Source organism: Argiope bruennichi, chromosome 10 (genome assembly GCF_947563725.1).
Source record: "Argiope bruennichi chromosome 10, qqArgBrue1.1, whole genome shotgun sequence".
In the NCBI taxonomy this organism is placed as follows: domain Eukaryota; kingdom Metazoa; phylum Arthropoda; class Arachnida; order Araneae; family Araneidae; genus Argiope; species Argiope bruennichi.
Window position 1 is genome coordinate 29,267,189 of NC_079160.1, and position 15,231 is coordinate 29,282,419.

Consider the following 15,231-nt stretch of genomic DNA (forward strand, 5'->3'; position numbering starts at 1 on the left):
TTAGCTAAAGAATTGTTTAAAATTATCCTGGATGATAGATCAGACCTTCTTTTTCCTAGAAAATACTATTTTGGAAAGAGGAAAGCCTGAACTACAAGAAATAATAATAAAAGAATTCGCCAATGTAGTCGAAAACCAGTGTTTTTAACGTAGTCGGACCCCTTAATTGGTCATATCAATCAATTTTGATGTCTTTTTATATCAAATGAAAGTACCATTTTAACTTACAGTTGCATAATAAACTTAGTTTATTGTGCAACATAGGTAATTGGTTATCAAAGGTAATTGGTTAGGTATTGGTTAATTAGGTAATTGGTTATCAAAGGCTTGCAAATGAATTAATTAATAAAATTGGCCCAATTTTTGGTCTTTGCGAAATGGAAGGAGTAAAAGTAATAACGGTAAAGATAATAAGACAGTAGACAAACATTGATAACATATTTAGAATTATAATGAATTTCCATACGTTGCGAAAATTGTCGAAATAGGATCAGTGGCTAGAAGTTAAGGATTATTTTTTGTTTACTTATTTTAAATACAAAGGCTTGTAAAGAGCCTTCATTCTCATTTAAATAAAATATGCAATTACCTGTTCTTAATTGTACTTATGTCTTTAGTATGAGATTCTGGTTTCGTTTCTATAATAAGGACTTTCTCCAAACTTGGCAAATCTGTAAACAAATATGTTTTATCAGTTACATGAATACAATTATTAGTGGAGCTATAATATTGCATATATTTACAACAAATAGATTGAATTGAAAATTGAACTAATAACAGTTCAAACCTTAATTCGAATTTTCGCGAACTTCTTAACGGAATTTAGAAGATCTTGTACCTTTATGAGAAAGCTGTGTTATTTTTAGAAGAAATAGGAAAGACTTTCTTTCTGAAAACGTTTAAAAACTTAAAATAAATGTTCTGAAAATGTCAGAGTTTTCAAATATATAAGAAATTTCACAAAGAGATGCAGAATAGTTTATATATTTCTGAGAAAATCTATCTTATCTCTTGAAGAAATGGAAGAGTTTTAGTCCCTTTGAAAATTTTAAAATCAACTTTTGAAAACATAAAATCAGATAAATTTTCTACGACATAGAGTTTTCATGTATTAAATTAATACAAGGTGATACAGAAGAGTTTATGTTTCTTAGAAATCTGTTTTTGATAATAAAAGCTACTCTCTCTCTTTTTAAAAGTCTTAATTTTAAAGAAGAAATAGAGCAGCTTAAATTTGTATTAGAAATTTTTAACGATATGAAGATTAGTAACTTTTCTTAAGGGAACTTTTGCGATCGAATTTCAAAAGGTTGTTTATAGTGTAATATAGAAATTTGCGCACGATTCTAAGGTTTAGTCCATATTATGTATTTCCATTTTGGCAGTTTATATCTTAATTTTATAATAATTTCCATCCGAATCGGCACTGTATATAACTGTGATTTCTACAATAATTTATTATTATTTGTTTTTAAATATGCTGATATTTTTAAAACTGGAGTAATGTCATTTAAAAACAGACCTTTTCCCAATAAGCCAGAAATAAATCCACTCATTTAAAAAAAACTAAAATGAATGAATTAATTTATGAGTCGATTAACGAAGGCAATCGTTTAAATTGTAAACGAATTCTGTAATTACATTTATAAATCTTTTTGTGCAAATATCGGCAAACTAAGTAACGAATCAATAAAGGTACGATACTTTAACAATAAAAATTGAACTTTTAAAAGTTTCTAGTAAATAATGTATAACCAAGATTACAGATTGAAAAGATATGAAATGAGAACCATTTTTTACCTTTCACTACATCTCTCACTTTTGATAACATATCAATCTCTTCACCCTCTTGGAGGAATCTGTCTACAGTTAAAAGCACCTTTGGTTTAACTTGTTTGAAACGATTCACAGCGGCCTAAAATAAGTTGCAATAATCAGTAAATAATTATTTGAAAATAATTTTAATATGCCACGTTTTTAAAATGGACTGAAAGGCATAAAATAATTTCTACTTGATCCATAAACATTTCCCTTAAAATTTGTGATTGTGAATTTTATTCACTATCAAAATGCTTCGGGATAATCTCTATGGGTTCATAAATCTGTCTGGGAGAAATGATTTTATACTTTTTAAACAATTTTAAATTTTTGTATTAAATATATTATATATTTAATATAAAAATATTAAGTTTATATTAAATATTATTTCTATATTTATTATTAAATTTAATATTAACTTTTTTATTTAAATAAATATTTTTTATAGTACTAGGTAGCAAAAACCGCTCATGTATGGGATTCTGAAAATAAAAGTCTGATCACTCGTAGCATTCACTCCCTTGGTCCATAATTTTATTCCAGAAGTGGAAGTGGAGATAATACCTCTAATTAAGAGCACACGGGAAAGTTTCGGGGAGACAAATTTGTCCGAAATCTTATTTAGGTGCTGAAATTTTTTAGCACCTTTTAAAAATTTTGTCTAGTGTCCCTACTGTGCTATTTAGTGCCCATTCTAATTTCAATTTTAATATTGTTAAGTGGAAGCTGTAGGTGAAGTTTACTGTTAAGTGGAAGCTTGAAAGATCCACTCCATAAAACTTAAAATGTTGATGATAGACATAATTGCACTAAATGAAGCAGATGGATTTTTAAACAACATGTGTTGTTACTTCTGCTACTGGAATATAACATTATACAAAGTGACATGTTTGCAGATTTCCATTAATTCATTTAAAATGTTTGGATGGAAATAATTAAGCCAAGGAAAGTAACATAATATATATATTATTAAGCAATATGAAAAATTGCTTTAAAGAATTTGAGATCTGTTTAATATAAATTAGAGATTTATGCACTTGCTTTTAGAAAATTATCATTATGCCGGGTTAACACTCGGTCAGTAAGCAGCGCTTGCGTAGAAAGGCTGAAAAATGCTGTTCGATTGATGGCAAGTAATTGCCCCGAATGGGACAACAACATGCCGCTGAATTGTATTTTTTTCTTAAAACGCATGCATTTGTAGAATTTGGCGGGTTTTTTTTTTTTTGGCGTGAAAAAAATTGTACTTATAGATTAATTCTTACATTTCTTGCTCTTTGTTCTTCCAGATGCGAGGTTGTGTGTGTGTTTCATTTCATTTGCCCTTTTTTCCCTATAGTTTTACAGATTTAAATATATTGACCTTTTTTTTTATTTTTCCATATTTCTTTGCGCAAATATCCATAATTTTAATACGATACGCAGTGAAAAAGAAAAATTCAGGAACTCCAAAACGACAATTTATAGCCAAGAGTGGATCGCTTGAATCTATCTTATGAAATTGTGGCAAACATAAATCAGTCCCTTTCTGCGCATGTGTTGCCTACTGGCCGTCTTATAACTGGCCGAATGTAAACCCGGCATCTTACCTCGCTTCCTAAAAGTGGCAATGCTCCAGTCCATATAGCTCCAATGCTCGCCACAGCATACATAGCGAAATATGCTTCTTTTCGGTTAGACATGTAACCTAAACAATGCCAAAATTTCGGATAAGAATCTTGCGGTAACAAGAAATTAATGGTATTTGATGTAAATATATCTAGGAGATTAAAAATTACTTAAAAATCTAATCTATTTCTTTTCCCTGAAATAATTATATGGATTTTGAAATATATAAAACGAAACAGCATTTATTATTTTTTAATTCGAAAATTTCAAGAATATTTAAAATTCTTTTAATACATTAATACACTCCAAGAGAGCAAACACGGACTTAATATGTGCTATTTGTAAATTTAAAAAAGTTAAATTCAGGTATTTTACAGAATATCGGACGCTTTAGGGTAAAATGTGATTAAATATTACATATATTTTTCTAGGCATTCCATACATTGCCAAAAGGCGAAACGGCAGAACACTAAAAACTACCTTTGACGATGTTTTTAATGAAACTTGGTAGTATATGAAACTTCCGATAATTGCTTTATTGTTCCCCATGTCCATTCTCAGACAATTCTTCATACTCAATTTGGTTTTCGTTCAGAAGTAATTAAATATGCAAATTTATAGAACACAGGACTTGCCATGATTCTCGTTTAGCACTTTGCATAAGTAACATTTCATATTCTACATGATGCCAAAATAATATATAAAATATCCAAAGGTATTTTATAAATATTGAAATAGTTCATATTTTTTCCCGAAATGCTAAATATTCTTTAAATATACCTAGGCATTCCATCTAATCCTGTAGCATACAAATAACTTTGAATTTTAAAAGAACAACCAAAAGTAATTTAATAAACTCATAAAAAGGGAAGACAGTAAATGCATTTGTCCGGTTTTTCAATAATATCTAGTAAAAATTATATAAATAATAACTAAATATTCTATTAAATTATAATCGGTGTTTCATTTTCCAAAATAAATTCTTTTATACTTTCCACATCTTGCTGATCTTTAACAAATTTTTTTCATTCATGGATGGCGAAATAATTTTTTTTCCTTCTGAAAAGAGTTTACGAAAGTAATTAGAATGCCAGAATTATAGAATAGTCTCTTTAAGACTCATAAAATCGTGTATTTTATTATAAGCCTCAAAAATCACGATCGTATGAAACTGAAATAGCATTTCATTTTCTTTCGATCTTCAAATTAGATTCAACCACAGAATTTAGTAGTGTAATTGGTTTTGGACATTCATCAAGCGTATGGTATTTAAATTGATAAAAATTAAATTGATTAATAGACTTATAAAATTATTATATCAAATTGATATTTAGACTGATAAAAATTCTGATTTGTGCAAAAATGTTTTTTTTCTTTAAAAAAGTATTTTATAGAAAAATTATTTCATTAGAATAAGAGTTTTTGAACATCAAGCTTCGAATAATACATTATATTAAATAAGGTAACTCAAAAATAAGATCACTATAATAGGCAGAAATAAGGAAAAGAAAAAAATCCTCAACGTAAAAGAGCAATTCATTGAAGATTCTCTTACATTTCAAATTCAAAAGTTTCTTGAAGTTTGTATCAATGACAATTTTGCTTGAAAATGGAGTTGTATTACTGCAATTTCTCCAACATCAAACACCGTTTGGCTTAAAATGAGCCAACTTTTTAGACAATTGATTTTTCTGTAATATTTGTATGTGAAATTCGCCAAAGTAAAAGTAAGGTTATGATTCTAGAATCGTTATCTTACTTGATAAATTTCGAAATTTCTCTGATAGGTATAAAATGCTAAATTCATACAAGAAGTTGATATTTCGTAACTATTGTACGTCAATGCCATGTAAGAGGTTCTTTAGCATTACAAGTTTACTAGAGAGTATGTAAGAAAATTTTGGGGTACCAAATCCCATTGGAAAGTTTCCGTTAAAGAAATAAACTCACAGGCAACTAGATCTCCTTTCTTCAATCCAAATTTGCGAAAAGCAGCAGCATATAGCCTGGTCAGCTCATACATCTGAGAAAACGTATATCTCTCCACTTTTGAATTCTCACCTGAATAAGATAAAAGGGTCAAGTCATGTAGGAAAATAATAATAATACAAAACCAATACCGTAACAAAACTAAGCAACCATGATTAAAAGAAAAATTTTAAATATTCATTAAAAATACACATTTTATAAAAACTACAGTTAATGTATAAAGGGTGTCCCAAAATTAATGCAAGATTTGAATTTTCAACCACTCTTGCAGTGAATTGTTGGCAATCTTATTAAAAAAAACCATTTGACAGCTGATAATTTAGGGTTAGTAAAAATGGATCGTTATTACACGTTAACGCAAGATTTGTATTAAATAAAAAGCACAGTTTTCTTTCTTTCAATTCTTATTTTTTTATTGAATTGTAAAGTACACAGTATAGGGTCATGAATGGAATAACACTTAGGGAAAATGGAGTCCATGGTTTTGCTGGCACATGCACACTATTTTGTAGAAATTTTCCATCACTATTTTACATGAATGTGGCTGAATTTCGTTGATGCAGCTTTGAAATTCCTCTTTCAATGCATACGTGCTTATGGGCTAGTTGGCATAGACTTTTGACTTCAAATAATCTCATAAAAATGAATTGATCCCTAGATCGTTAAATCACACGATCTAGGGAGCCAATTCTCAAATTTTCGAACCGTTGCCATCAGACTTTCATTATTTTTGTAATAATGTTGAACAATGAAAACACGTTGTTCTATCGTGTAAGGCTCTATTTTTACTAACCCTAAACTACCAGCTGTCCAATGGTTTTTGAATAGGGTTGCCAACACTTTACTCTACGAATGGTGGCAAATTCAAATCTTGCATTAACATTAATCTTGCATTAATTTTAGTAATTCAAATCTTGCCCCATTTAGTTATATCTGCAATGCTGCATTTGAGGAATTTATTTTAGTTTCGCTATTCCTGATGAAATTTCTACTTTATCGAATGCTTATAATTATTTATAATTTTTAACGTTAAAAGTATGCATAAATGTCAGATATTAATTATTAAATATCACAAGTATAAAATTTTTATATTAATAAAAATTCTTACCATCTTGTACTAGGGCTATTCGGTCATCTCGATACTTTAACATATTTTCTGCAAAATTCAACTTTGCACCTTCAAACCATTTAGGTGATTCACTCATCGGAATATTCAAGTCTATTACCTTAAAAATTTCTAAAATTAGAAAGCTATTTTTATAGTATAAAAAGAAAAATATATGGATCATGAAGTGAAACTGAAAATGTATTGACATTTTATAAAACTACTCTAATAATTTCTTGAGAAAAATTTGCTCTTAACTTACTAATTCGGATTTTTTCGAAGAAACCAGGCCGAAGAAATCCCACATTTCGGCCCAAAACTCGCTAAGATTTTCTACCGACCACTTATGGAGATCTACGTAATCATCTGTAAAAGTAATTTGAATGTATTCCACTTAATGAATTTGACTTAAATGTAGATATAATTAATTTTTTATTAGTGCACAGTAATTGTATCATTTATTTAAAATCATTTGTTGCTGTAAATTTCTGTTGAAATTTATAGAAATTATTGGAAGGCTTATACCTTCTGTTCAACGAGGTTCGAATCGTTTTAGATAACACACTTTGATAAAGCCGACCGCCCCGCCACCATTGAAAGTATCTGTATCAAATTTTTTGTTTCAATTGGTTGGGAAAAACGCGTCTAAAACACAAATTCGATTTTTGACTATTATTAACGGCATTCCAGTGATGAATCGACAAATACCTCTCCAAGGATGACACGATAGATTCAGTAAAAATGCTAACTTTACGCCAAAGGTTAATATTTCTTAACTATTTACGTCATTTCTGTGCAAAGCATTTGTTAGGATAACATCTTTATAGTATGCGAGAAAGTTTTTGGGAGACTACTACCGCTGGTTTGAAATGGGTAACATTCGATTAATTAAAAAACAGTACAGTTTGTCCAGGATATTCTTTATGGTGTTTTATTTGGCCATGTGTATGTGAACATAACTGGAAAATGTAACGGACTAGATAAGTGAAACTTTTAATATAATCTTTAGATGAAAATAGTATATCTATTTGAAATTTTGGTTCTAAATGGAATCTAGTAAAGCAATTAAGCGCGCACATATGCACACAATTGAAAATAACTATAATTTTATTTTCGAAAAAATGGAAGAGGTTAGCATTTGTTTGCTTTTTGTTCTTATTATTCAGCATGAAAAGCAATTTATATAACTGAAATAAATTCATTTTTGATTTTATTCGTAACTTTTAATTTACATTTAACAGAAACTGTTGCTTTTATACTTTACTTATTATTATATCTCCTGAAATGATGTACTTTAGTACGCGAAAACATGCAAATTTAAAATACTGAAACCGTGAGCAAACTCGATCTTATCTCGAAACTTAAATGAATCTCCGCTTTTCAGACCTCACTGAAACAAAAACAAAATAATAATAATTTTAATTCTTTACTGCATTTGAAAATTCCAAAAAAATTAAATTGGTAAAGATTTCTTACTAAGAGGAATTGGACTAATTAAAAGAATTAAACGATTTTTGAAAGAAATCTACGCCAAAATTGCGGATTTCTGTCAAATTTTTGGCAATAATTGTGGAAGAAAAGTGAGTCTATCTGTACATCCGTGTGCACGTGAGTGCGGTAGCTAATAATCTCAACGGACTAAACGGATGAAATATGATATGTGGATTGATTACCAGAAATATATATCCGTATCAAGTTCTTATCTAAATCCACCCTGTCGGTCTTAAAATTTTTGTTTAGATGAACACGGTAACTTAATATGTATATCGAACTAAATTAACGTAATTTAATATGTTGCTTTGATTCTAAAATTGTAAACCTGTTTCAAATTTTGTAAGAATTCAATCAAACACATGTTCATTAGATAAAACGTGACTTTATTCACTATCTGACAAATCGAAATCCAAACTTTGCCATGTGATAGTTAGAAAGTTGCACTGATTTTGAAATTATAAATCTATTTTAACTTTTGGCCCGAGTATATTAAAGAGAAGATATTCATAAAGGAAACTTGATCCTCTTTATTATCTGATGAATCGAAATCCAAACATCGCCATGCGGTATTTAGTAATGTTGCTCTCATTTAGAAATTATAAACTTGTTTTAACTTTTAGACGTAGTCGATAAAAGAGAAGTCGTTTCTATATGAAACTTGATTCTTTTTGCTATCTATCAAACCTCACCATACGGAAATGCAGAGGAATTTGAGGACAAAACGGTCCCTTCTATTGTCTCTGGAATCTTTTAGGGATAGTCGTTACGGTAATTTCAGAGTTCGGACATTTACTCTTTCAGCTACATCTTCAAAGTTTTATTGTAATCATTCGCTTTTAATGACAGGATTTTACGCAAAAGAAATCTGACAATTGATTTTTGGTAAATAGTTCAAATTTGCTTACCAAGTTCCACTTTGTATTTGTCTTCGATGACTTTTTTCAGCCTCTTCATCATCTTTCCATGGTGTGGCTCAGGCTTCCATATTTGTGGAACGTTAGCAAACTGTTGGTGGTCCATGTCCTCCTGAATGCCTCCAAAAAACTTCTAAGCTAATTCTAAGATCGCACGATTATAAGATTTGTGAATGAATAGCAGAGCAATTCATAATTTGGTACAATAAGTGACATTAAAGTGTATGTGCCGGCGTCCTGGCATAGGGGTAGCGCGTCTTCCTCGTGATCTGGGCGTCCCGGGTTCGAGTCCCGGTTTAGGCATGGTTGTTGTTCTATCTGTGAGATGTGTGAATGTGCCCTCCTGTAAAAAGGGGTTGTGCAAGCGAATGAATAATGCGTGAGTGGCAAAGTCGTACTCTTGGCCCTAGTTGGCGCTACTATAAAAAATAAGAGACGCTCCCCCTCAGGCTTAAATCGCTGTCTTCGTAACAGCGGGCTTGTTAGTGGCAAGTGCCATAAGAAACAAACAAACAAACAAAGTGTATGTAATCTTAAGATTGAAAGCTCACTAAAATCTTACACCATTCATATTTAAACAATTTAAGCAATGGATGGATTAAGTTGAGTTCAATGCCTTCGATAAAATTTTAAAATAGAAAAAAAAAATTCTGAAGTTATGTGTCTAATTGTTATGTCTATTCTTTGAGAATGATAGAGGGCCGCGCTGGTAAGGTCTCGGCTTCCGGACCGGAGGGTTCTAGGCTCGAGATTCGAACTTGGAACCGGAATCTGGATTCTGTCGAAGAACCGTTTTGTAAGCGGGTCTGGTACACGTTAAATTCGTAGGGGCCAAATACCCTCCCGCTAATGCAGTGCAGAAGTTTGGAGAGGGGATGCCACTTCAGGTGTTGTCGTCATCATCTGATCGTGGTTCAGTATTAACTAGGTCCGTCACAAAATAGCCTTATTATTGTTTTAAAATTAGACATTAATATAACTAAACTAAACTTGGGAATGACAGATCAATGATTTTTATTCGATTCTATGAAAGATTCTTTTTGTAATTGGCATTAATATCAATGTGAAGAATTTGTAATATGACAAATCATTCTGAATCGTATTTTCATTTGATGCAATGTAATAATTTAGAGAGGGATCGCTAGCTGTGGCATTTTTTTTATCGTCTGTTAACGATTCCAAATTCTAAATATAGTCGAAACATTGATCTTGTGACACGTCGAAACGAGATGTTGATTTAATCAAGTTGATATTTAATAGTTATTTAAAAACATAAATAAAATTCAAAAATTAAACAAGGAATTGAAACGATGCTATAAGTGGAACTATAAAATGATTCAATTAACATTAAATCTGAAGCCCATAAGAAAGTATGATGCAAATGAAAACTAGACTAATCGATACGTCTAGAAATTAATTTTTACGCTTGGACAATTATTGTACCTATTAGATGTTCATAACGCAGCATCAAAATTATCTGATCAGTCAACAATCAATTCATTTTTGATTACCACATTATAAGCTTTCCCATGAATTATCATTTTAGTAACGACACAATTTTAATTTTATTCCATTAGCAAATCATTTTTAAAATTATAAAACAAAGAAAAGAAAAAACGATACTGAATTTTTCTAAAAGAATTGTTTAGTAATCGTTAAGTCAATAGTACAGAGATAAATGGTATATTAATTATTCCGTTAGAATTCAAGTCAACTACCCTAATAAAGTTTAAATTTCCATGCTAAATTCTACAAACACAGATGTGAACAAAACAAAACGGAGAGATAATAGCATATGATTGTCCCTGTGGGGATATGTCCTTGCAAATATTTTTCCCTATTTTATGAAATATTTATTTTGGAGCAATAGAGATAAAAATATTATTCAGAATCGAATCTAATAAAAACAGATTTTCAAATAACGTATTTAAAATCAATAAGATGTAAACATATTTATAACACATTGATTATTCTATGCATATATAAATATATTAACAACTCATTGATTATTCTATGCATATGTAAATATATTAATAACTCATTGATTATTCTATGCATATGTAAATATATTAATAACTCATTGATTATTCTATGCATATGTAAATATATTAATAACTCATTGATTATTCTATGCATATGTAAATATATTAATAACTCATTGATTATTCTATGCATATGTAAATATATTAATAACTCATTGATTATTCTAGGCATATGTAAATATATTAACAACACATTGATTATTCTATGCATATGTAAATATATTTATAACTCATTGATCATTCTATGCATATGTAAATATATTAATAACTCATTGATTATTCTATGCATATCGAATAGCTAGGTTTAATGAAAAATCAAAAATTCTTACTCACCTTAAGAAGTTATTCCTGTTTTAAAATAATGTATAAACTAGTTATATTCTTTTAGATTCTAAATGCAGAGTATCCGGATTCTTTACGGAAAAATTATCTTTCAGTATGTTCATTCAATTTTTATGCTGAACATTTTGTTGTGTGAAGAAAAAAGAGGAATATACATGGAACAATGAAGAAAAAATATGAATAAAGAGATAAGATTATCATGTTTCGATTGCGGTGACTTGTTTTACGTACGTTTCCTATTCGGTATTAAGTGGTTCTACAAAATGAATCGCTATTAATAATGGGTAATTTTATTTGATTGTCTGTTAATCGTATATGCACCTAAGGTTAAATGAAAATCTCTAAGGCTTTGGGGTTTAAATTTCATATGGACGCAAAATTTATTCAATATTACCTCTCGATATTCATCGGTTGTCTAAACTGTAAAAAATATACAAATTAAAATTATTCATTGATGAATTTATGCACCTTCATAATAAATTTCGAGCATCGTATATCTGAAATTATTTGTCAGGGCTAAAGGCATCCAGGTGAAAATATGATCGCATTTTTACTGTACAACCTGGAATATCTAGAATCCTCTTTTTTCCACTTTATTACTTCATTTCCATTAACGTCGAATAATTAGTTATTTCAATCGTGTTTTTATAATAAGAACTGGGTGCCACTTGATATTACAGTTGATCTTGTCCACTAAGTCGATTTTATTCGATTCTTATTAAAATGCTATTATATCTGCATAAAGTATCCGTTATAGGTTATTTAAAGTATCTGTTATTGGCACTACAAGCATAAACTTCGACATTACTACTGTTATTACAGTAATGAAATACAGTAAAAAGTTGTTAAGAATACAAAATCACAATTAGAAGGGATTGCAGATTGGGAAAAAATATTTAGAAGCTCATTTTTATTTTTTGAATTTTTTTCCAAATTTAGTTGCCAGCGTAGAGAATCATCAGAGCTAACGGAATTCAAATCCGGAATTTTTCTAAAGGCTGGATTCATGGATTACTGAATCTTGGACAATGAGAAAATCTTTGTGTCATAATTTATTCCATGTGAAGGCAAAATGCACAATTTAGAGATGTGATCATATTGAATCTATGAATTTTAATAGTAGAAACAGCATTGTTTATTTCAGAAGTTGCTTGCAAGGACAAGCTTTTTCTTGTTCTTGCAATTTTATGATATTTCTTTTTATTATCTAGATCTTTAATGTCTTGAAAATATTTGTTTCTTTAGCAATTATTTATATGGTAGTGACAAAGATATCTGCTATAGGACTTTCGTCATTTTATATATTGATTTGCTTCGTCGTTTTTCATTTTCTGTTATCGACTACATCAGTTGCAATACTTTCGCCATTTTGCATGCCTATCTGCTTTAGTGTTTCGAATTTTCTAATTTCGACAATGAAATCGGTTGCAATTCTTTCGCTATTTTGCAAGTCGATTTATTTTAATTCGTCACGATTTTCTCTGTGGCCAAGATCCTAAATCAGCATAAATGGCAATGATTAATTAAGATTAAGAACTGTTGTTACTTTTCAATAAATCTCAGTATGGTTCTTGAAGACAGCACATTTATTAGACATAGAAAACGAAAAGAAAAGAACACAAGTATTGACAGTTACGCACACAGCATCATGTTAAGCAGTTCGCGGAAGGAATGGTGCCGGAACGAAGCAGAAGCGTAATCACACAGATATTCCTACGCGAGAAAAATAGTCCGCTCGCTTCATCCCAACAAGAACGAAAGGACAAATTTCAGATGGTTCAAGTATGATAGTTGGAAATTTATGAGATGGAAGATGATTTTGAAGATTCTAACTCACTTTTTCTCTCACGATGGATGATATAAAGATTATTTTGACATGTAATTAAATGGCCGTGATAATGGCTAAGCACTACAGAGTGAATATGCTGTTTATACTTGAAATGGTTCGAGATAATTATATTTAGAATTAAGGAGCTAAACAGTTATTCAAATAAAATAGTTTAATATAAGTGCATAAACATTTAAAGAGATACTGGTGTTTCTGGCCTGATTAGAATTCTTTTAGAAAGTAGAAATAATGCGCGGATTAAAACATTTATTTTCAAATCAAAAAGGTTATAAATATAAATCTTCTGAAGGTTTGTGAAAGGCGTAGGGTAATTATACTTTATAGTATCAATAGTAGAAAATTTCGAAGAATTCAAAAGACTTTGCAATTCTTTTATCGAAGTAAAAGAATTTCTTTTAGGTGATCTTCATTGGTAGGCAATTTTTTGAACAGACCATAATTAAATATTGTCCAAAAATTAGAACCCCTAGTTCAGAATTTCATTTGAAACTGATATCTATGGTTCAAGCATAATTAAGGTATTTAAAATGCGGTATATTGTTTTGCCAACATGTTACTTCTGTAAGTATATTCAGTAATTCTATAATTTCTCATGTATGGTTTTGCTTATTGTCGTTTATATACTGACAATCACTGTTCGTAATATATGGTTTTGCTAAATATCTTTTTATACATAGACAACAGAAAACCGCATTGTACCATAAAAATCACATGATCAACTAACTATTGAGCAGCTAGTTCACTGACAGCTGCCAGAAATTCGGCAAAGAATCCCAAGTTCGTCCATAAATCGTTTTAATATTCATCAACTTTTATTTCATTTTTTAGTCTATCAGGTTGAAATTTTGAAAATAAAAGTTCTGAAATGTTATGTCAGCTTTTCTGACAAAATTTGTTTATAAAATCGCTCGAGCGAACAAATGATGGTACAACAGAGTATCGAAACGGCTTTTTCCTAAATGTTTAACACGACAACAGAGAAAAATCATTGCGAACAATTATACAGGTTATAAAAAAATTGAAAACTGCTTTAATTTTGACTATTGATTTTTTTAAATATAATATTTAGTGCTGATTACGAAAAATGATTTTTTTTTCTATCATGTAGGGTTTATATCACTCAACATTTCATACTTCGCAGAATTTAATTCCAATAACATATTCGTGAAAATTTTACTACCTCATAAATGAATATTTAACATGCATATTCTAATCCTGCTATGATTAAATTCAGTTTATGAAAAATGTTATAACTCCAGAGATGTACACATCCGGGAATTCAATTGCCATGAAACGTCCGCCGGTGTCATTTCGACACCACGATTATAAAAAACATAAAATAATTGTAATAACTAAAATAATTGCAGAACTGCTATTCAGTAGGGTTTAGTTTTAAAATATTTTATATTATTTCATGTAATTATCATATATTGTGATCGTTTACATCATTAAAAACTGTGACAAAGCAAACTATTTAATCTTGTAAAATGAAATAAAACAATAATATTCATAAATATAAGTATAATAAGCAAAATCGTATTTTTTGTGAGAATGCAACTTTTTAATTCGTTATTTATCGTTTTTATGCATAATGTTTTGAACATACCTCATTTGCAATGGATACAGTGATATTCAATTTTTCCTGTACATTTTCCACCCACAATTGTCTCATGCAAGAGACACAAATTTTTTTTAGTTGCATTTCCATTGCACTTTTTAATTTCGTACTTTTTGTGTTCTGGCGAATTTGTAATTCCTTTAAATTCAGTATTTATTACTGGAATATTATCAATTTCATTTGCACTTTCTACAGATTCTTCGCAATCCCTTTCACTCAATATTATGTCTTCATTGGTATCCAAATTAGAGCAAGACAGCTCATCACCATACAATTTATTCTCAGAAAGCTCTCGCAACAAATTAGTAATTTCATAAGGGCTTGAACCTTTTCTAGGAGCCATCGTTTCAGGGTGTCTGCAATGTTGTGTAACGAAACACTTAGACACAATAATTTTTGTATAATCGATTCATTTCCACTGTGAACCGAATAACACTGCATTCAAGGTCAAA

The 15,231-nt window shown here is 29.8% G+C and overlaps 1 protein-coding gene across 5 annotated transcripts in view; it reads right to left on the reverse strand.

Annotated features, from left to right (window-relative positions):
- The window catches only part of LOC129987902 (acetoacetyl-CoA synthetase-like), a 38,987-nt gene that overhangs the window by 23,019 nt on the left and 737 nt on the right, over positions 1-15,231 (reverse strand). For 2 of the 5 annotated variants that reach the window (XM_056095891.1, XM_056095895.1), the window contains exons 2-8: positions 8,920-9,072; positions 6,783-6,886; positions 6,524-6,641; positions 5,377-5,487; positions 3,408-3,505; positions 1,801-1,915; positions 590-671 (exon numbers count right to left, since the gene is read on the reverse strand). In XM_056095891.1, the coding sequence (XP_055951866.1) occupies positions 590-671; positions 1,801-1,915; positions 3,408-3,505; positions 5,377-5,487; positions 6,524-6,641; positions 6,783-6,886; positions 8,920-9,034 (743 nt within the window). In that variant the 5' untranslated portion in view covers positions 9,035-9,072. Of the gene's footprint in view, positions 1-589; positions 672-1,800; positions 1,916-3,407; positions 3,506-5,376; positions 5,488-6,523; positions 6,642-6,782; positions 6,887-8,919; positions 9,073-11,303; positions 14,614-15,231 lie in introns of those variants that run through there. The other 3 variants (XM_056095892.1, XM_056095894.1, XM_056095893.1) reach the window with 3 other exon arrangements.